This window comes from Heliangelus exortis, chromosome 2, assembly GCF_036169615.1.
Source record: "Heliangelus exortis chromosome 2, bHelExo1.hap1, whole genome shotgun sequence".
Classification (NCBI taxonomy): Eukaryota; Metazoa; Chordata; class Aves; order Apodiformes; family Trochilidae; genus Heliangelus; species Heliangelus exortis.
This window is the reverse complement of record NC_092423.1, coordinates 6972401-6994883: the sequence shown is the minus strand read 5'-3', so window position 1 is coordinate 6994883 and position 22483 is coordinate 6972401. Positions and strand designations below refer to the sequence as shown.

Sequence of the window (22483 nt, the reverse complement as noted above, 5' to 3'; positions counted from 1 at the left end):
GCACTTTAAATTACAAGCGTATGACCAGTTTTCTGGTTTGCTCAGACCCATTGCTCCCTAGGTATTTAGTTTCTGTATTTGAAAGTTGATTCTTATGTGTATTTATGTATTTTTTTCTGTACAGACTGGAACATATGATGGTGAAAAGTGGAACTTTTGTACATTATTTTCTCACACAGTTTTGGCTGATTTTGTAAAGTAGTCTTTCAGGGGTTTTTACACTGCTTATAATTACATGCAGTAAGCTATACTAAGAGTAGTTAAAATCAGAGTAGGGATGAAGATGGAAAGGAACTCTGAAAATGGAGTGGTCAGCTTAGGGCCAGGTGGTGGATTGGTCCAGGACTGTCCACTTGGATTTTGAGTATGTCCAAGGGTGGAGGCTCCACATCTTCTCTGGCAAACTTGCTGCAGTGTTTGATCACCTGTGCAGTTTTTTAAAAAGTTTTTTATTTAAAAACAAAAGTTTTGGATTTCTATTTGTGACCTTTGATTCTGATTCTGTGACTGGATGGCACTGGGAAGAATCTGGTTTTGCTTTTTTACTTCTCCCTCATTAGGTATTTATGCATATCAGTATGAGCTGCTGTGAATCTTCTCTTCTCCAGGCTGAACAGTCCCAGCTCTCTCAGCCTTTCCTTGGATGTCAGGTGTCCCAGCCCTTAACCCTACTCATGGTCCATCACTGGACTTGATACCTTCATGTCTCTTTTATACTCTTGCCAGAGCTGGATGCAGCTGGGCAATGCTCCCTCAATCTGCTGCTAACACTCTTGTTACTTCCCCTCCTTGTTACCCTTGTTGAAGACAGGAGTGGTGTTTGCATTCCTCCAGTCCTGGGTAACCTCCCTGAATTCCCATATTCCTCCAGTCCTGGGTAATTCCCATGACCTTTCAAAGATAACTAGGAGTGGTCTTATGATGCTATCAGCCAACTCCCTCAGCACTCACTGGTGCATCCCATGAGGTACCAGGTACTTCTGCACATCCAGTTGCTGTAAATGTTCCCTGATCTGTTGCATTCAAGTTAAGTCTTTCCTGCTCAGGACTTTCCCTCTGATCTCAGGGGTCTGGCAGTCCTGAAGGTGCATACTAGAAGTAAAGGCTGAGGCAAGGATGGCATCTTGGTCCTTTATCACCACGTCCTGTTCATTTGCAGTCCTATGCTCTAGCCCTTGGTCTGTGTGTGTGTGTAAATGTGTTTACGTGTGGGCTCATTTCCAAACAAACAAAGCTGAGGTTTGTGCCGACTTCCCAGACAGGCTCTTCCTGTCCATGGCTCAGGATGTCAGCCAGCTGCCCCCAGGAGCCAGCGATTCAATTTCAGGGGAAGTTCAGCTTGGGTGAAAACAAAGGTCCAGTACACATTTTTCTTTTGGTTTTTAATTGCTTCCGTCTCGGTATCTGAAGCATTTTCCTTAAAAATACTTCACTTTGCAGGTGTAGCTTCATAGACTTTCTCTCATCGTGGTTCCCCTTATCATTTGTAGCCATTAGAGAGTTCAAAATATTTTTGGCAAGGGAGTTAACACAGGTGCCCAGGAGCAACTCCCATGGGGATAATTGCTTTTATTTAAAGTCCCCTTTTTGTCAGCTGCTATCTTAGGGTTCATTTCATGTCATGAGTTGTTGTGTTGTGCCCTGCTGTTTGCCCGAGAGGGTTGTATTTCACTGTGAACTTTTGTAGGACTGAACTTTGCTATGCAAAGTAAATTTCTTTTCCCTTTGTTTTATACTGGAGGACAATCCAATAAGCCATTTTCTTTCTTATTGGAAATTGAAATAACCTTGCTTTTTTTGGATGGAAAGAAGTGTACAGGCTGGATTTTGATGTCTCATTGATTTTAAAGCAAAGCCTTGGCTGTAGTTCACAATGAAAATATGGTGTGATTTAGGTGCTGCTTTAACACTCAGGAGACTTGGCCTGTTGGCCTGCAGTCCTTGTTCATCTAGATTAGTATTTTCACTCTATCTTTTTTTCACATCTGAAATCACAATGTAGATAATTCCTATCTGTTAAGAATGTCCTGAGGATGAATTGACTGTTGTTAGACTGGGTTTATAAAATTATTGAGTCATATAGGAAATAAGAATCATGGCCAGAAATTTCTCTTTGTGGTTAGTTCTTGGATGAATCATTTGCTAAGGATGCTGCACACCAATGTAGACAGGGGTTTAGATCAGGTCACCAAAGTTTTCAGGTTCACAGTGGCTCATTTGCATGAGATTTGCATTTGGATGGGCTGTTTGTACACAAGTAGAGGAGAATAAACCAGTCTGACACCCAGTTCTGGAGAGCAGCAATTGCTGCTTTTGCTGGAAACTTCTGTAGCATATGGTTTGGATTTCTGGGTGGTAGGAAAAGGGAAGATGTGGGGTAGAGCTCCCCTTGTTCCTTCTGGGAATTTGTGGAAGGAAATAGTAGGTAACAGGCCATGGAGCCTTTGCATGGTGAGTGTGATGTCTCTGATATGTCAGATCTTTGACACGTGTAGTGCACAGGAGGCCAGGGCACATATGGTAAATCTTGATGTGTTTTGTATTCCTCTCTTTTTGGCTGGTCAAAGTTTGTGCTCAAAAAAGAATACATGGAAACATAAAGCTGAACAAATGGCATCTCTAATTAAGGGGGTGATGTTAGTTTTTTCACCTTCAAACTCATTGCAGTTATACTGACCTCAATGTGTTTTCCTTTCCTATGGTGCATTCAGCTATTCCCATGAAAAGTTTGCTTTCCCAAGCAGGAAGAGTGAGTAAGCTTGTACAATCAAATAACTGGGTTTTTGCTTCATAAGAAATTGTGTGCTTTCAGAATTTCTTCTCAAACTCTGTCACAATAAAGGGTCATATTTTAAGGGGCTTTCATGAAGAAACATGAAGGGTGCATCTCTTTCTGGAGACGGAGATCCTTTTTCTGACTGATGAAAGAACTGTTTCTTGAACCTGTATTTGGCATAAATCTAAGCAATGTCTTCACTATTGGGTTAAAATCCGTTTCTCTTCTGCTTGGGGCTATTCAGCTTCCTATGAAATATTCACTGGTCCAGAGAGACAGTGTGACTTTGTATAACTTGGTTAAGGAAAATCTGGGGGGTAAAACAAACTCTGGTTCAGATTCTGTCCCTGTTCTAAATTAGGTGATTTACATCCTAAGTAAGTCCATGGACAGCCAGGTGTTAGTTTTTATCTGCTTTCTTTCTGTTCCTCTTTCTGTTGCTAATAATCTGTTGTGGTCCTGAAAAACTCTGTTTAGCTGCTGTCATACAGGAAAAAAAAAATCTTGCAGAAAAAATCTCCACTAGCTCTCTCAAAATTATTAGCAAATTGTAAATTCTAAAACAAGGGTGTCGGTATGTTCTAAGTAATAATACATAGGGTTCCTAGTTTTATTTAATTAGTTAGCATGTCTATCTGGATCCTTGGCTCGTTTGCAGCTGCTATATTCCTACTTTGCATATAACAATAAAAGAAGAGGGTTTAACAGTGTCTTTCTCACCCCAGAGCTTTGTTTTTTTCCCTTTTTGTGTGATTCTCCATAATTTAGATAGCTTGACAGTGTGTCTTTGTGGATTTTTAATTTTGCAGAACTTGAGTTGATTCGCTTTTGAAAAATTAACCAGTCTGTGCCCTTGAAAAGTCATTGCATCTGTTATTACCTCCACATGTGATAAGTTTAAGAAAATGATTAGCAAAGGTGTCACTCATTCCTGCATGCTGTATATCAGCTTGGACTTGCTGTGAAGTAGTGAACCATATTAAAGCTGTGAAATCAGCCCTGCTCTGCAGGGACTACAACCAGCTGCACCAATTTTACTACTTTTTTCCCTTGCAGATTCAGGAATGATTGGAATGGAGTTTGACAGTTTATTTACAGATTTGCTGTGACTGACAGGATGCTAGAGGGGAAATGTTTGTAATCCCTGAAGATAGTTTTTGGTAACTAAGGCTAAATATCTGACAGGACTTCTGTTACCAAACAAAGCGTGAATCAACAGTTGTGTTATTGCAGTATTCAGTGCTTCTTTTCATTTAAAATACAGCTGAAAATACAGAATTACAGCCAGCATTTGCCTTGACAGAAAGCATCTATAGAGAAAAGAAGTGTGGGGCACTGGTGAATTCAAGCCTTCCAGTCCAATTTTTGTCTGTCACCCCTGTAAGAAATCAGGAAAAGGGGATGTTAACCTCTCTCATGCTGCCTTCTTTCCTCTTGATCACTGATTTTCAAACTTAAAATTTGTAGTTTCCATAAATTTTTCAGTATGAGACTGGACTTTTATGTGGTAAATTCAAGTCTCCTTGACAACCATCCTGCTTCTCCAACATTCTGAGCTGCCACGAGTTCACAGACCATGCATTGAAAACTTATGTCCATGTGTGTGATGTTAAAGTTCCTTGCAGTTTAACCTTGAAATGCATAAAATCAAATTAATCTTGTTTTCCTCTTATATTCATCCCTTGGCTTTTAAACCAGAGCAAATGGGCTTTTTTGATTTTTTTGAGATCATGTTATTCTGTTTCTGATTGCCACTGTAAATCTGTATGACTAAATAAACCTATCCAAGTTAATCTTGTGGTATATAAAAATCACCCTAATACAACAATACTTCAAAAACAGGCACCTTTGGGAAGAGGAAAATGCACGAGCTGTTATTTACTATATTTTATATGATATATAATCAGTAATATTAGACTCGATATTCCCAGAAATAGTATTGAACATTTGATCAGGAAAATATTTTTTGTTCATTAATAGCTCTTTGTTCATTGAAGAAGCATGGAAGCTTTTGTACATCGAAAAGGTTAATTATACTCAGAGTAAAGGTACCTGAATAAATTGTGTGTTTTATGGGTAGCAGAGGTTGAGGGTGGACAGATTTGTCTAGCAAAGAGAAAAAGATATATTTTCATTAGATTGCTAGGTGTTAAGAAGTGCTGCCAAGTAGTGAAACATAATCTGGGTATTCATGTACAAGAGATACTGATATGTTGCAGGGGACAGAAAATAGGCACCTGAGTGCCTGTGTCCTTACTTGCACTTAAGCCAGTCCTACTATTTGACACAGATTTTAGTAAAGTGTTTTTGGTTTTGGTTTTTTTTGTTATCATTTTTGTTCTGACTGTATCAGTATTCTGCTGTAGGCTGGATTCTTTCTGTATTTTTGTTGTACTAAGACTGTGCATCAAGAAAGAGATGTAGAGCAGAATTAGCAAAGAATGAGAAAAGGCAAAATGATTCATCCTCAGGCATGAGCTTCTAGGAAGTGTATCCCTTTTTAATACTGATATGTCATGTACAACTTTCAGAAAGACCTGAATACATCACATTGTACCACAACTCTAAGGAAGATTTCTCTGTTTATGAGCTCATCAGGTTGAGCCCACATTGCCAGTGATGGGGTTCTGATGACCCAGTCTTTGCTGTGGATTACAACAGGCTTGACACATGAAATTTAATTTACTTTTTTTTAATTGTTGAGAATAAAAGAAAAATGTCTGGGAACAGTGACTGGCATCTGGCTTACTGTTTTCTTAGGTGAATTCTCTTCTCATGAGACTATATGGGCATGGTTATTCTGGGCCTGGGCCAGTCCTGGTTGCACAGTGACTTTTCTATAAGGGAAGAGTGATGGTTACCTGTGGATGCACTGTTGTTATCCATGCAGTGGTTCCTCAAGGAATGGGTGGGAGGAGTGGTTAACCTGTTCCCATGTCATGCTCCCTCAACTACTGGAATGCTTTTCTCCCAATAAATCTGTGGTGTTTCACAGCTTCCTGGTCTCAGGCTTTTTCTCCTTGTGGATGTGTTTTTTACCACGTTTCCACTAGGTTTATGTTCAAATGCCTGTTTACAGAAGTAGAAGCTCTATGCTTAAGGGTGAAGGAAGGTTGCCCAAGGTAGTGCAAGAAGTCATTGAAGCCAACAGCCCTGACTCCTGCTTTCCAGCTGTAGTTCTAATCTAATGCCTTTAAACAGGTCAAGTACAAAAGTAAGGATAATGAACTTTTTTTAGAGTTTAGAGAATCCTGAATGTGGATCATACAGTCCTTAGCTTTCAGGTTCTACCTGTAGCTGTAAGAATTTTTTAGGTATCCACTGGGCTGATGGCATCATTCCTGCCTTGGCTGCTACATCACACTGCTGCTACCACCACTCGTGCCTGTGTGCAGGTTGTGACACTGTGAGCTCTACAAAAAGATACTCTCAGTCTTCTTAAGACCCAAAAAATAGTTAAAGAACTGTAAATGAACAGAGTGCCTAGTATTATACTGAAGTTGTTCAGAAGCTGGATTAGTTTATTAAAAAATGATTAGATGATATATCAGGAACAGATCAGCAGCTGTGGATTGGAATGACGAGTATTAGTGAGGCTGTCATCCAGTGCCTAAAGAGAAAAGCATAATTACCACAAGAAGGTCATTTTTCTAAGCAAAGGACAATTGTAAACTGCCTTTACCAGGGGAAAAAAAATCACTATTTGTTGCATTGCATCTTTGAATTATTCATCAAGATCAGACACTTTCTTGTTCAATTTACTTTGTCATTTTCTTCTAGCTTATTCTTAGCAGTTTGGATGAAAATGTAACTCAGTAGCACCTGCTTACAAGAGACATTCAATTCACTACATGTCTTGATTGGAAAGACATGCTTTGGTCCTAGGTAAAATAAAATGCTCTTTGTTTCAATGGTATATTCATGTTTTATGGACAAATAACTATAGTCAGTGTTGTATATTTCTGTTAACCTGTTCTTACTATTTTAGTGAGTTACTTCAAGCCCTTAATTTAGAATAAACAAGACTTACTCATGGATCAGATCCTTCATATTTTCTTCTGTTCTCTACAGCCTCTGTTGAAGCAACAAAGTGTTTTCCCAGCAGTAAGGTTTGATTGTCTAGAAAGGTATAAACATTCATTTTTCTGAAATTGCTGCATGTATATAGGAGAAAATAACACTCTTTTAGGAAATTCTAAGCATGGTTAGTTTGTTTCAAGACCCTAGTCAGAATAATGAAATGTGTAAATAATAGTTTCTCTGTCAATTCACAGCCTTTTTTTTTTGTTATACACAAATATATAGAGAAAATCCAGTACACAAGGAGATCAGAATCTGCCCCCGTATGTTCCTCTCACCATGATCCCTTTTTCCTCTTTTGTTGTTTTCCCCCATAATTTCCTTCGTTTGCATATTTTAGTGTTTCATACCATGGTGCCTGAGTCAATTTTCTTTTGAATAATTAAACAGGTACATGCCCTTGGAAAGTCATTGCACCCTTTATTGCCACTTAATGTGTTAACTGTGAGGAATTAGGAAAAGATGTTGTGCATTTTTGTTGACTACTGTTTCATGCAAGGGTTGGATGTAGCTCCATGAATGGGACTCAGTGTCTGTGCTGGGTTTTGGTGCATGTAGTGAACCACATTTTGAGTACCCAGAGGATGTACCAAGGCTGGAAAACCTTGTTTGTTTGTCATTTCAAAGCAAGACATGAGCAGCCTCTTGCTTTAAAAATATGATAATTATAAAAAATATTTAATATTTTCATCTTCTAATATTTGAAATAATTAAAAAACATTTTTTTATAATTAAAAAAAAAAAAAAGGATTGAGAGGGTCAGCTTTCCTGCACTTAGGTGGGAGCTGGCTTTTAGGTGGTGGAAGGTTTTGGTATCTGCAGAAGAAAATTAAAGAAAAGAATTGGTTATGAGTCCTCTGTGTTGTGGCTTTGGGAGAAGAGGACAGAGAGGAGGAGTTTTGGAGTTTCTTAACAGAGGTGGCTGGGACTTCTCTGGAGGGGAGGCAGAATCAGCCAGGGAGTTGGGGTGGGTGAAGCCATCCAAGCTGCTCTGGGGATGGGGGGGTTAACAGGGAGGTTTCTGTAAGCAGTGCAGAGCTCCAAGATCTCATTAAAATCCCAAGCCAGGGCAACCTGAGTGTAGCTGCACTACAGAGGAAGCTCCAGCAGGAATATTACAGGGGTTTGGTAGAATTGTGCTGGCTTGGGTACCTGAGTCACTGTTTCCATGTATCAGGGTAGGCCAGTGACAAAATGTGCTTTGCTAAATTGCATTTTATTTTACTATTGTCTGACAGACATGCTTCACTTTCCCCCTTCCTTTTGTTAGTGAATACTTTTAATTGTAAACATTTTTCAGTGTCTTTGGTCACTGAAAATGACATTAAAATGTTGGCTTGCCTTTGCATTCAAGCCCTACTCTTTGCAATTAGGATGCTGCTAGAAATTTCTATTGATTTCTAGGTGGATGTTTTCCTTAGGACAGGACATATCTCTGCTTAAATACTACAAACCAAACCAAGGCAGTCTGTATTCTTTAATGCAAACAAGTAGTTGTTGGGATTGTTTGGCTCATTACTCACTGTGCAATGGGTGCTGGGGAGAGATCCTGGATGATCCCAGTGGCCAAGGCTGCTGCCTGACTCCAGCTCCCTGGCAGGGAGGTGGAATCTCTCTGCTCCAACTATCACAGCAGAGAATTCTCCTAAAAAGCCAAACTTCAGCTCAGTAAAGCTTGAGGAGAAATAAGAGGAGAGGGTGATCAGGCAATGGAATGGACTGCCCGGTGAGGTGGTGGATTCTCCATCCCTAGAGACATTTAAAAAGAGACAGGATGTGGCACTCAGTGCCATGGTCTAGCAACTGCACCGGTGGGTCAAGGGTTGGACTTGGTGATCTCTGAGGTCCCTTCCAACCCAGCTAATTCTATGATTCTATGATTCTAAGATGCAGTCTGCACTGCTTTTGATGTTTTAGTTCATAGAATTCATAGGATTTTCAGGGTTGGACGGGACCTTTAAGATCATCCAGATCCAACCCCCCTGCCATGGGCAGGGACACCTCCCACCAGATCAGGTTGCTCAGAGCCCTGTCCAGCCTGGCCTTAAAAAATTCCAGGGATGGGGCTTCCACCACCTCTCTGGGCAACACGTTACAGTATTTCACCACCCACATGGCAAAGAACTTCTTGATAACATCTAATCTAAATCTCCCCTCCTCTAGTTTGAATGCTTTCCCCCAGTCCTATCGCTACTGACATCCTTAAAAGTCCTTCCCCAGCTTTCTTGTAGCTCCCTTCAGATACTGGAAGGTTACAATAAGGTTTCCTTGGAGCCTTCTCCTCTCCAGACTGAATAACCCCAACTCTCTCAGTCTGTTTTCATAGGAGAGGTGTGATTAGTTGATTAATAAACATAAAACTGGAAGTGAAGGTTATGACAGAGTGGTTTGGGATTCAGTGTGATTGGTAGTGATTTATACAGGGGACAGGGACACCACCCATTCACATGGTTCTCTACTCTTGGCCTTTGGAAGAGCTTACCACAGAACTGCTGAGTTGTGATTAAAACTTCCCTGTGCCAGTGTGGCTGAAATCTTCAGCCAAATGCTAAATGAATTGCATCCAGTTTTGGCATTCATCAGTGGGAGAAAACATGGGAAGTAACACAGCAGCTTACAAAAGAGCAGCCTCTAGAACTGAAGAGATTAACATCTCAGGGAAAGCTACAGGAGCAAAGCATGCCTAAATAATGATCATTGGCTAAAGGCATCAGTGCCTCAGAGATAAAGAGCTGCTATAGATTGTAAAAGATTATCAAAATCCCTCAAACCAGACAGTGTTAATGATGCAGATCATGAAATGTGTGGTGACTGAGATTTAAATGTGTGTTTTGATACGAATTGTATGATCGCTCATCAAAAGCTTCAGACCTGTTGTTATTTAAAGTGTTGTCTTTACTATCTAAATCAAATATGTCAGCTCTGCAATCTGCAGCAGGTTCATTGAAATGCAGCAGGAGTGCAAATTCTGAATCAAGCGTGAGGTTGGCAAACTTTGTTTCATCCTTTTATTTACGCAGATTTCACATCGCTTGAGAACTGTTGGTGCAATCAGTGGGGTTTTCCATCCTTCCTTAGATGGGAAGGACTTGGGCCATAATGGAGTCTAAAGGAACCATTTCAAAGGTATATTTGATTGGGTTGAGTGGATGTGTAGCAGGAGCTTGAGAAATGTCTTATTTTAGCAGTATTGTAGTTAATTTTCAGTGTCCAGTGATGGACTCAACTCACCTGAGTGAATTCTGCAAATGGCATGCTGAAAATACCCCTGGGCAGTTTCTGCTGTCTCCCTTTTCTTTATAAACTGTTATTTAATTTTATGTGATTGGATTTAGTGACATTTAGTGCACATTAAAGGGAGGAATTTATAATGCTGTCTAAAGCAAAGGGTATTTCAGATTTGTTCTTTGTGAGGTGTTCTTGCTCTCCTGCCAAATCCGTGTGCAACTCTGCCTGTTAGAAACCTGTGCCACACCATGCCACAGCTTCTAATTGGGGTCCTGCCCTAAGATCAAATGATATCTTCAGAGACTTCAGATTCTCCTTAGCTGGACCTTGGATTCCCATTGCAGGGATCTTTTGGTGGTTTTAACTTTCATAGATTGTATGGGAACAGAATGGCAACTAAGGATGGTCGAGGTACTGGGATGATTTACCAGGCTGGTGTACCCACACCCCAGCTGGAAGGGATGGTGATAACACCAGACACTAAAAAATCCCCCTTAGCCAGCAGAAAATCTCCCCTTTCCAGTGGCTTGAAGTTATCAGGGTGTCTTGAAGTGGATGTTTGTACCAAGGAGTTGCATTGTTCAGTACTCGGGTGTACCCTTCCTACTTCTAATATTTCATTTAAAAGCAATTTGCCTGAATAAAATAAAATATGCATGATGGGTGAACACAGATGAGCTCTGTTAATGTATTCTAATTAACTTGCTAAAAATATTTTAAAATCTTAATAAGCTTAAAGAGAATTTCAGATGATCAGAAGCAATGTTAATGAGCATGGTATAAAAACATAAGAAGGTAAAGTAGATAGCTGATTGGCAGCTGCAGTGCTGTCTGTATAGCTAACATTTTTCTTCTGCAGAACAAAGATCTTTGGGTTAAATTTGAGCTTTTTGTCTTGATAGCTATTTTCTCAAGACCTATTTCTACAAAGCTTAATGAACAAAACATTAAAAAGAAAAAGAATGAACCTGCTTGATTTGGGGTGGGGATTTTATTGCTTAATTATCCCTTAGAAAAACACACTTAGGACATTTTATAATAAAATATCTGTGTTCTTTGTGTGTGGGAGAATGGCTCTTCCTTTTATATATGCCATAAATCTCAGATTGTAGCTCTTTTTCTCTCCAGGCTATTAGGTTTCTTCAGACTGTATTTCATTCCTTAGCACCTATCGTTGCTTGGCAACAGCATCCCATTTACATGAACCCAGCCCTGTGAATGAATAGTTACCTGGAACCTTTCTGCACAGAAACCCTTAGAAACGTAGCAGTTCTCCCATTCAGTATGACAATTATTAGGAAATATTAATTCCTCTTCTCTATTCATCTTTCTGTAGCCTTTGTTTTTCTAGTTAAAGGGGGAAAAACGGTATTCTCTGTTTAGTACTAGCCTGACAGGGGTCAGAAAATTAATTTATAAATTATCCACTTGGAAAGCAGGAGGTTATTAATAACAGAACACTTTTGTAGTGCTCAGAGTAGTCCCCAGTGCTGTATTCTGAGAGAGAAGTGAAGTAAGGCACTATAGTCACACATGGAAGCTCACTGTGGGATTTTTTTTTTCTGCTAGCAAGTTTGGGAAAAAGGAAAAAAAATTTCTACACAATATATTTGCTTTCCTTCTTGGTATATGGAACTTTGAACAAACAAAATAAACAGATTTTCTACTACCTCTGTGTAGCATTTTTTGAGCAGGTACACCTGCCTACCAATTAATTTTATTCCTTTGATGTACTTTACAACCTGTAGGTTATTTCTGTTGAGAGGAGCAGGAGGTATTAAAAAGGAAAATCAAGAAGAAAAATTCTTCACCAGCACCAAACACAAAAAAGTCTTTCAGGAGTAGGAGAAGAGGAGCTACAGGCAATGTTTGTGCATGCCAAAATAGTTGTAATAATTCTTTTGAAAAATCTTGTAAAGAAAACATACAGACTGACTTGCTTTGTAAGTTCTTTTCTGCTTTTCAGCTGGCTTGTCCTTCACAAAAAATAAGATGATACTTGGGTCTTGACTCTTCTCTTGCATTTCTAGAGGCCTTTGTTGATGTTGACAAGATGCAAAGACTGCTGCTGAGAGAAGCAGAGCAGTCCTGCCATCTGGTAGAGATCTGGTTAGTACATCTAGAGCTCAAACTGATTTTCCCCTAAATTTGTGTCAGTTGGGGTTTCACTAAAATCAAAATACATTGTAGGATGTCCTTTCTCCTCTTCACTCAAGTGGCATTCAAGGTTGCAGCCTGTAAATTTTAATTATATCCTGTGGCTTTAGGCAACACTGAACTTGGAGCTGATTATTACTGTATTTTCTGCTGGGGACAAGTCTTGCTTCTGGTGCACGGACTCTGCAGATTAATGCAGAATCAAATGCATTTGTGATCTAAGGAATGAAGAGGACTTTGTTCTGTTCTTGGTTGTTCTACTGATTTTGTGTGACCTTGGGCTGCTCCTTTGTCTTCTTCTTTGCTTTTCTCATTTTAACCTTCGCTGTATGGTGTCACATGTTGATTTGCCAATGTAATTTTCTGTTTCCCTTAGAAGATTTGCAAGGCTGAATATTGCTGCATATGAGGACAACTAATTTTTTAAAATGGAACAGTGATGGTGTTTGTGTTTCTCAATAACTTGATAGCAAGCATTATTTACTGATGTCTGGTCTATAGAGCCACATGTGGTAGCTATACACATCAGAGCTGTGATAGGCATAGGAGGGTGGATATTTTGCTGACTTTCAAGCACATGTGTCAGAACATGCTGAGGAAATACTATTTTTTTTTAATTAGTGGAAAATGCCTAAGATAGTGGTGATCTTTGTTTTTTTATTTTATTTTTTAATTATTATTATTATTTTTATTTGGGGTCTTTTGGTTTTTTTTGGGGGGGGTTGTTTTGTTTTTGTGGGGTTTTTTTGGTTTTGTTTTTTGGGTTTTTTGTTGTTTTTTGTTGGGTTTTTGTTGGTTTTTTTGTTGGGTTTTTTTGTTGGGTTTTTTGTTGGTTTTTGTTGGTTTTTTTGTTGGTTTTTTGTTGTTTTTTGTTGTTTTTGTTGTTTTTTGTTGGGTTTGTTGTTGGGTTTTTTGTTATTGTTTTTGTTGTTTTTGTTGTTTTTTGTTGTTTTTGTTGTTTTTGTTTTTTGTTGTTTTTGTTGTTTTTTGTTGTTTTTGTTGTTTTTGTTGTTTTTGTTGTTTTTGTTGTTTTTTGTTGTTTTTTGTTGTTTTTTGTTGTTTTTGTTGTTTTTGTTGTTTTTTGTTGTTTTTTGTTGTTTTTGTTGTTTTTGTTGTTTTTGTTGGTTTTGTTGGTTTTGTTGTTTTTGTTGTTTTTGTTGTTTTTGTTGTTTTTGTTGTTTGTTGTTTGTTGTTGTTTTTTGTTTGTTTTTTGTTGTTTTTTGTTGTTTTTTGTTGTTTTTCTTGTTTTTGTTGTTTTTTGTTTTTTTGTTGTTTTTTGTTGTTTTTTGTTGTTGTTTTTTGTTGTTTTTTGTTGGTTTTTTTGTTTTTTGTTTTTTTTTGGTTTTTTTGTTTTTTTTTGTTTTTTTGTTGTTTTTTTGTTGGTTTTTTGTTGGTTTTTTGTTGGTTTTTTGTTGGTTTTTTTGTTGTTTTTTTGTTGTTTTTTTGTTGTTGTTGTTTTTTGTTTGTTTTTTGTTTTGTTTTGTTTTGTTTTTTTCTTAAACCAGGTTCTTGGAACATCTTGCATGCTCCTGAGTTTGAGTGAATGTCTCACCTCCAGTCTGGGGAACTGAGCATCAGGAATTTTAGGTTTGCAGGGTTCCCAAAAGCACTGGTGTGCAGCTTCTTGCAGAGCCCTCCTCAGCCCTGCTGCTTCCTCTGGCAGGGCCCATGGGACACCTGAACTCCCACCATGGGACTCCACAGAGCAAGTGTCTGGTGGAGATGCAGAGCTTCAAAGCTGGAACATTATCCCCAAAAACCAAGTCAGGTTTCTAGATTTATCAGCAGTTTTTACACATTGGCACTTTGCTCCTGAGTATTTGGATAGGCACTGGCACCAAGCAGTGTCAGATACTTCTAGAGTACACATTTTTAATCCTCTTACCAACTCTGCTCTTTTTTGATACTGGTTTCAGTGGTGAAGACATTTCTGCTAGGCAGTGGTAGTATACCAGCTGCACTAAGCATCAGTGGTTTGTGGTCTTGAAATTATTCCTTTTAATGAATTTCAGAGCTTAGTATCTTGAACTTATGAAAAAAAGAAAGACAAGATGCAATTTAGCTGTGGTCTGTAAGTGCCAAGATACAATAATGTTCTAACTGGAAGGCTAAAGCCACAAAGATCAAGTGACTAGAAGTTTAAAGAATAGGTTAAATTATGAAAAAAAACCCCAAATATTTAACTTCAAAGGTTATTAAACATGCAAATGGCCATCAGACACAGTAAATGCTGTCACTTTGAGTCCTTCAGCTGAGGTTCTGTGTCTTCTTCAGCTACAGCAGTTCAGCAAATACAGGATACTGTACTGTACTAATGCTGAGCTGGATGGTGGAGTCACTGGGTTAAAGTTGTGTGATCTTAGACAGATAGTCCACATTTTTACCTTTTTTAGAGCTCTTTGTAGGTAGATTATTACATATCTGGATATGATGACTGGATTTCAAATGCCCTGTTTGGGTCTTCTCTGGGTACCACCTGCTTCAGAACACTTTTTAGGACTCAATTAATTTGTCACAATTTCATGTTTATTTGCTGAACAACAGGAATTCTGAAGTGGGAGGTGAAGGCAGAGCTGTTGCCAAGAGTCTGGGAATAATTGTGGAAGCCTGGGGTAAATCAAAGCAGTCTGGGCTTTGTTATGTTAAGCCTTTAATTGGAGCCTTGGCTACTCTGTGGATGTTTAGACAACTTCTGGATAACTTTTGTGGTGATAAGTATTTTTCCCTAATACACACACAGTTTTTAAAATTTCACTGTTCTTGCCATATGTAAACTAAGTAACAAAAGAGGAAAACTGCAGAGTGTGGCCAAACCTGGAAAAACTAAACCTTGTGTAAGCCAGTTCTGTTGTTACATGAACACACTTTTACCTTAAAAATTCATGAAATATATTTTTTTTTTCTATAAGGAATTAATTCAGAACCAAGAATTCACACCAGTAAGAGACAGCAAGGATTTATTGAATTAATACTAGTAATAATGTCTTCAGGAGAGGGCTTTTTCTTGAATACATATTAGTCTTGACCAAACAGATTTTAAGTGGGTCTTCTAATTGTCTTCCATCTCTTCCCTTGTAAGCTTTCACAGGAAAGTTTTTCCCAAATACTCAGCCTTTTTCTATGAAGATTTCCAGTCTGAAACTGCTGCTTTCCCCTCACCCCCCTGTTTCTGTAAACTCTAGTGCTGAGTTCTGGATTTTTTTTTCTTTTTATACTTTACCATTGGAATTTATCCCAGGCTTCATCAAACTATTCTGTTAAAAAAAGAGATCTGCATTTCAAAAATAAATAAATAAAAACAGCCCAGCAAATGGAAACACTAGGGCAGCTCTGCAGTTTTTCTACAAGAAGTGCAAATATTTCAGAGGTCTTGTTGGGAACATGTCAATGTATATGTTATAAACACTGTTATGACTATTGATCTGTTTGTTCCCAAATAAGTCTTTAATGTGCATGTACCAAAGTTTTCCCAGCTGAGTAGCTCTGCTGAAGTCAATGAAGTTGAATTGTCAGTGGAGTTGGATCTTGTGTAGCTTTTGTTTTCTATAGTACATTTTAGACTATGTATTTTTTTTTGGTGGTCTGCAATATTTTAAGGTGCTCTTATGAGATAATTTTTGTTCATGTTTTTCTGTGTTTGTTTCTTCTGAAGTCCAGAGAAAAGAGGAAGGCTTTGGGTTAATGTTAGATTTCAGATTCATATCTGAGGTGAGCTAGACTACGAGGGTTTTCAGAGTTAGGGGATGTGGTGTATTTAAGCTCCAGGCTGTGAAATACAAAATTTTGTCTTTATTGAAGCAAGGTCTTAGGAAAGCCAAATTTGGCCTCCTCATGAAGGACAATTTCTGTTCTTAGAGGCTGCCTGAGAACATAAGGTGACCTAAGCTAGCAGTAGCATACAAGTCTTGACTAACAGGTACCATTCCTACTATTTTACTTAAGTGTCTGCACATCTATGCATTTCAGTGAGATTATTCTTGCCTTACAGCAGTGTGAGCAAGAAGAATCATTCCTGTTTTCCTCTACATCTTTTTAGAGACTTTATCTTTGTAAGTAGCATAAATGTTGAGAATATTAGCCATGTTTGTCATTGCTGCTGAAAAAATCCAGGCTTTTTTCCCCTTTTGAATTACAGCTGGTGTGATAGTAGCTGTAGCCTCAGAGACTGGTGATCAATTCTATCCTTAAAAATTGTTTTTCTTCCCCAGGCACTGCGTTTAAAAAATAAGAATAAATTCCATGGCTGGAAAATTTATGACATGCACTTGAGCTATCAGAAGCCTCAGTGAAATTAAAGCATGTTATGAGATAGGAAAACTTCTTTACTTACAAGTAAGGAAACAGCTAAGCTCTGTGGCAAATATGGCTTGCTTTTCTCTGTAATAAATTAGCTGATGCTTTAGAGTGAAAGTCAGAAACACTTCTAAAGATAGTTTTTTAATAGCTTTTATGAATTACTGTGTTGCTTTTGTTTCACAAATTGGTTTCTGTTGGAAGGGGCCATGAAGATCATCTAGTTCCAAACCACATCTCCTGCTAGGCCAGGTTGTTCATAGCTCCATCCAACCTCCTCTTGAACACTTCCAGAGATGGGTCATCCACAACTTTTTTGGGCGACTTGTTCTTGTGTCTCAACACCCTCACAGTGAAGATTTTCTTCCTAATATCTCATCTAAATCTACCCTCTTTCAGTTTAAAGCCATTACCACTTTTCCTGTCGTTCCATATCCTTTTAAAAAGTCCCTCACCAGCTTTTCTGTAGCCCTTCCAGGTATTGGAAGGTGCTTTAAGCTCTCCCCAGAGCCTTCTCTTCTTCAGGCTGAACAGCCCCAACTCTCATCCTGTCTTCAAAAAGGGATGTTCCAACCCTGTGATCATCTTTGTGACATCCTCTGGACTCCTCCATCAGCTCCGTGTCATTATGTTTGGGATTTCAGAACCAGCTCAATTTGTTTGAATATTTCACATCAGGCTTGTAATTGACTCCCTTGGGCACTTGTATTGGTCTAAATTGAAAAAAAAAATAAAATAGATATAGTCCAACTGGACTCATTCCTCATGCCTCAGTCAGGTGGATATTGTCTAATGTGCTGAAGGCTGGTTTGTGGCAATCTGTTTTTTTTCTCTGATATGAAAAATTTGGACATGTCAGAAGTGGTGCAGCACAATGAGGCAGAGAATCTGCAAGTGCTTTTGGACCTAGTCCTAGAACTCACAGGCACATAGGGGGCACTTAGTACCTTGTATATTTTCATATTTAAAAGGGTACAGACCATAGTAGGAGTTTTATTTCACAGTCTTTATATGAATAAGAAAGATTAGCATGAATTTTGGAAGAGTTAATATGCAAGAAGGGTGATTTTGGAACATTTGTTTTATAAATGGGACAAAGTAATAATATATTTTTGTCTTATTTTTCTTGAAAGAAAAGCTAGAAAATACTTAAAACACAGTGTTTGGAGTTAATCAGAAAGGAAGGAGGGGCTGATACTTTTCTCATTTCTCCCAAATGGTAAATTGCAGTTATTTGCAATCATGGCTATAGCTGGTGTGGGTTCATGTGCATAATCAGCTGCCTTTGGAATGCATGTTCTATTGTGCTGTTTTATTTATGGATTGAGTTTTGATGAGAAAGATGCTACAAAGTTATTTGGATGAGGCCTTGGAAATGTCTTTTAGGAGTTTTGAAAGTCAGTGAGTGCCTGGAGTGTGGGATACAAACCTGGAATGTGTGTAGCAAAGGAAATTTAGATGAAAATGTTGAAGAGTTTTCAGCCTCAAAATGGAAGGTCAAATTCTACTTTTGGACTTTGCAGCACATGAGCCAGCAAAATTCTGGGCTGACACAGGCACATGGTTGCAGTCCAGTTGGAATAGAGCCAGACCCCAAATCCCTGAGGTGATCCCATCAATTGCAGCATCCGGACCTGTGGGCAGCCTGTTCTAACCTTATGGAACAGGAGGGTGAACTTCTATCTCCAGCCTCCTTGCACAAATGATGTGGCAGCAGGCTTCTGGTGCTAATTATCAGCACGAACCTTCTGACTGATGAGAAGTTGCTTATGTGATTATTTTTCTTAATAGCAATGGTTATGTGCCAAGACCATTAGAAGGGATGAGAGGGATTAGAAGAGAGACTTGCCCTGTGTTACTGGTTCCACTGCCTCACTTGTTGAATCCACTTGGGCAAAGCTCTTTGAATCTGAACTTCCTGAAAATCTTTGCTTTTTCCTCTTCCTACCTTTTCTCATAATGTGCTTGAAATGCTTCTTTTGCTGGGAAGGCATAAGTTCTATGTTTGGAAGTACCCAGTGCTGCAAGACTTTGGTCTTTTTGCAGCTGCTGACAATTGCTGAACACAATTAATTCTAATTTCTCTCTCTTCTCAGGGACACATTTTTTTCCATATGTACCTTTCAGTGAAAGCAATATTCTAGCTGAAAATAAGAGTCAGGAGGGGAACCTTAATATCATTCAATTCTTGCTGGGTCTGTGTGAAAGGCAGAATGGGGGTTGAAGTGTGAGCAGTAACATACATAGAATGGGGCTGACTTTTCAGTCTTCCCACATCAGTGAACTTCTTTACTTGGGTCTTTGCCCCTCCTTCTGTCCAGTGGGAATTAGTATTTTAACTGAATTTCACTAGATTAGCCACCATGTTCCACAGCAGATAAGACATCTGTAGAAGATGTGCATATTTCAGGATGACACCATGCCATGTGCCACTGCAAATGCTTTCTAAGCAGGGTTAAAATTCTGTATCAGCTCTCTAAAAAATAATCAGTTTTTAAATAAAACAGAAACAAACTGGATGCTTAGGTACTGTGCAGGGAGCTTTTGGTTAAAATATGTTTAGATCTGATTCCCTCAACTGTGGAAAATTGAACTCATGAATTATGTTTGCTACAGGTTTGGGTTTTTTTGTTTTGTTTTAGGTTTTCTGGTATTTTTTGTTTAGTTGCACTGTATTTAAACTCTTTCTGTGCACTGCTGTAGGGGATATATGGTAGCTCCTGACAGATCCAAACCCAGCTAGCTGAGCCTGCTGGTGATGGATGAACAATGTCTTTGTTAATGCCCCTGTATACATAAATGATGGGCTTTCTTTATTTATTTATAAGATGTATCCAATTACACATCTCAGAGCAAATGTCCACCGTTCTGTAAAGCACACAGTATTGGCATGAAAAAGACAATCCCTGAATTCAGTGATCAATGTACTTTCCTCACTCTCAGGAATGACTAAAATAAGAAGTAAACCTAAAATTCAGCAAATTCAAGTAAGTTCTTTTGGGGCCTTCTCCTCCTCATCTGTATGAAGTGACAGAAACTCAGCCAGGGAAGCTCTTGTCCCTGCTCTGGCTGGACAGAGAGCTGCCTCTGGAAACACAAAACACAGGATTTATTTAAGATCATCCTTCCAAGTAATCTGGATGGACCAGTCCCACGAGTACAGTGGCTCAGAGTCTGTTGTCAGTCAGTGATGGCTGGGGTTCACCAGGTTGTTATTTACTGGGATAAGTTCTGGTGAGATGAGGCATCCTAATTATTTGAAGTGAAGCAGAATGGGGAATTTTTGCCCTCTATTTAGCTCCAGCACAGATTTGGGGTTTTTTCCCTGTGTATCTCTGTGTGTTTGTACTGTTCAATGTAGAACTCAAGATGTCCAACTAACATTAGAAACTTCATAGTGTAAATTAAGTTGGTTTCTTTTATCAAGTAGTTGGCCTTATACTGAAATAGCATAGAAGAATAATTCTGGAATAGGAAGAGTGTGCACATGGTAAGGGTGTTAAGCTTAGATCTGAGATCTGTTTGCCCTCTTGGTAGGTATGTAACTCAACTAATAGTAGGATAAATGCACCCTCATGAGTGGCTTGTATTAAATAGCAAAAAAACTATAAATTCACCCCTTTTTTTCTTATGGAGGCTTATTTATGTAGAAATATCTGGAACTATAGTTCTGGCATAAATTGATAATGTAGACAAAACATGAATCTTCTGACCTAGCAAGGAGTAAGTCTCCAGTCTGTGATACCTAATGCAAACATGTTATCTGTTACAGGGGCACAGGAGACAGCTAGAAGGCACAAATCAGCCCTACCTGGCCTATCAGTTACCCTGCAGTGAAAGCAGACAGCAGGATGTGCTGGCAGAGCCATGAAACCTGTGGGAAGTAGTGGAGCAGAAGCCCTAAGACAGAGACCTGGACATTGCAGATAGATGGACAAGCAAAAAACAGTTGAGCTAAGATATGTTTGCAGTTTTCACAGAGGTAGCTGCTGCTTGGCTTTACCACTTCTATATTCTCCACTATTCTCTTCTGATGCTGAGAGCCCAGTAATTTATTAAGTCCCTCTCCAGAGGCAGTGGAGAGCAAGCTTGCCTTATTCTTTGGTTTTAGCTGCTGTGGAATGTAGCAAATGTTTTGTTTGGTTTTTTTCCTCATTATGTCTTGCTGGCCCTCTCTGAAATGTGGGGTTTTCAGGTTGCTATATGGCATTTCTGCAAGAGTTTATTTCTGCAGCAAGGTTTAGCAACACAGAATTGCTACTGCTAGGCAAATAATGTAGAGTTCAATTTGGTTTCTGGGAACCAGAGGCTTGGTAGTTATTTTGCAGTGGTTTCTGTGCTATTATGTTGTTGTGATAATCTTGGCAGGGATCTGTCACTCTGTGTTGGCATAATTGAAACTTGTTTTCCCCCAGGAATCACTCTGCTGTTTGTTTTATTTGTTTACTGACACTGACAGAGATCCTAATGGCTTTTAAACCCCAACTTGTGCATCACTGAATATCCTCCAAAGAGGAAAATAAAATTAAATCTATCGGTAAAATAAGGTCTCCCATGCAATGCTTTGTCTGGGTCTTGGACTCCACCTGAGCACCTAGGTGTGAGCCTAGATACAGCACGGTGGGCTGTATCTTCTTTTTTAATTCTAATTCTTTCCTGAGGGCTTTTTTCATTAAGATACTTGAAGGGATAAATGGCAATATGTTACTTAGGGCAGCAGTGTAAGTTGGCCAACTTTGCCTTCTGAGAAATAAATTATCTTTAGCTTTTATTAAATAGAAGGTTAAGATAATAAAACCATAACCACAGTAAAATTCCCTTTTCAGGAGGGTGTACAAGAGGGTATATCTTATTATTGTTATGAATCAGGTTAATCAGGTGGTTAGACTTTTAAAATATATGATATCAAAGTACTCATGTGCATTTTTTTGTTTTTGTTTTTTTAAGCCTTTGAAGAATTTCAGTGAGATCATTTGGACTGCTGGCATTCATAATGCCTTGCAAAACTGTGGTTATGGACAGATGCATGGCTAGTTGTGTGCTGGGCTCCAGAGAAGTGTGCATACAAATAAGTGATGAGGCACAGGACAGATGCTCAGGGAATGTGAGAAGGAAGTTTTTACCTTCTGTAAAAACTTTAGACTGCAGGCTAATTTTTAACACCCCCGAAGCTGTGGGTTTGCACTGGATAAGGATTCAGATTTAAAAAATTTATTTTGTTGAAGTGACTTGGAAAGTCTTGAATTATCTTTTTTTACACTTTATTATCATTCAAGCATACAGAGATTGACCAAATTTCAGTGAATTCTGACTGTGAACATCATGAGGGGATGAGTATGGAAAATGCTGCTGAATTTAAAGGTTATCTGTCAGTTTGTATATATACAGCTATGAGCCAAACCAACCTCACCTCAAACCAGAGCTGTGGTATTGTAATCTGCCTTTCTTATTGCATAACTCTCTTGCAAATCTCCCTGACTTTGATAGCACCACAATAACAACCACAGAATAGATCTGCAATGGTTATTTTGCCTCTTCTAAGGAAGTTTTCTAATGTGCCTTGGAAAGCTGAGCAATTAGCCTTATCTCCTTTTCTACAAAAGGTAAATAAGAGAGTTACAGAGAGTGAGCCCAGACCATCTGACTCCCACCTCCTTGTTCTCATTGCTTGGTTCAGTAGTGCAAATCTTGATAATATGCACTTGTAGTCTGATCTTTGTGTTGTATTGCATTGTAGTGCCCAGAACAAGGATTTTGGCTACTGGTGGTGCATCCCACAATAGAAAGATCTTACAGGTAAGTAGAAAACTAAATCCTTTGAACTGAACTTGCTTTTAAAACTCATCAGAAGTGTCTTAAAATAATATGATCAATACAGTACCATCCACTTAATTCAATCACTAGTTAATTAGATCCTTCTTTTTCATTTAATCTAAACCTCAGAAACCA

At 38.7% G+C, this 22483-nt stretch overlaps 1 protein-coding gene across 8 annotated transcripts in view; it reads left to right on the top strand.

Annotated features, from left to right (window-relative positions):
* XYLB (xylulokinase) overlaps positions 1-22483 on the top strand; it is an 82377-nt gene that overhangs the window by 47346 nt on the left and 12548 nt on the right. For all 8 annotated transcript variants that reach the window (XR_011724125.1, XR_011724124.1, XM_071734654.1 and 5 more), the window contains one exon: positions 22272-22330. Coding sequence is in view for 6 of the 8 variants with exons in the window: in XM_071734654.1 (XP_071590755.1) it covers positions 22272-22330 (59 nt within the window). In the remaining 2 variants the exon portion in view is untranslated. The remainder of the gene's footprint in view (positions 1-22271; positions 22331-22483) is intronic.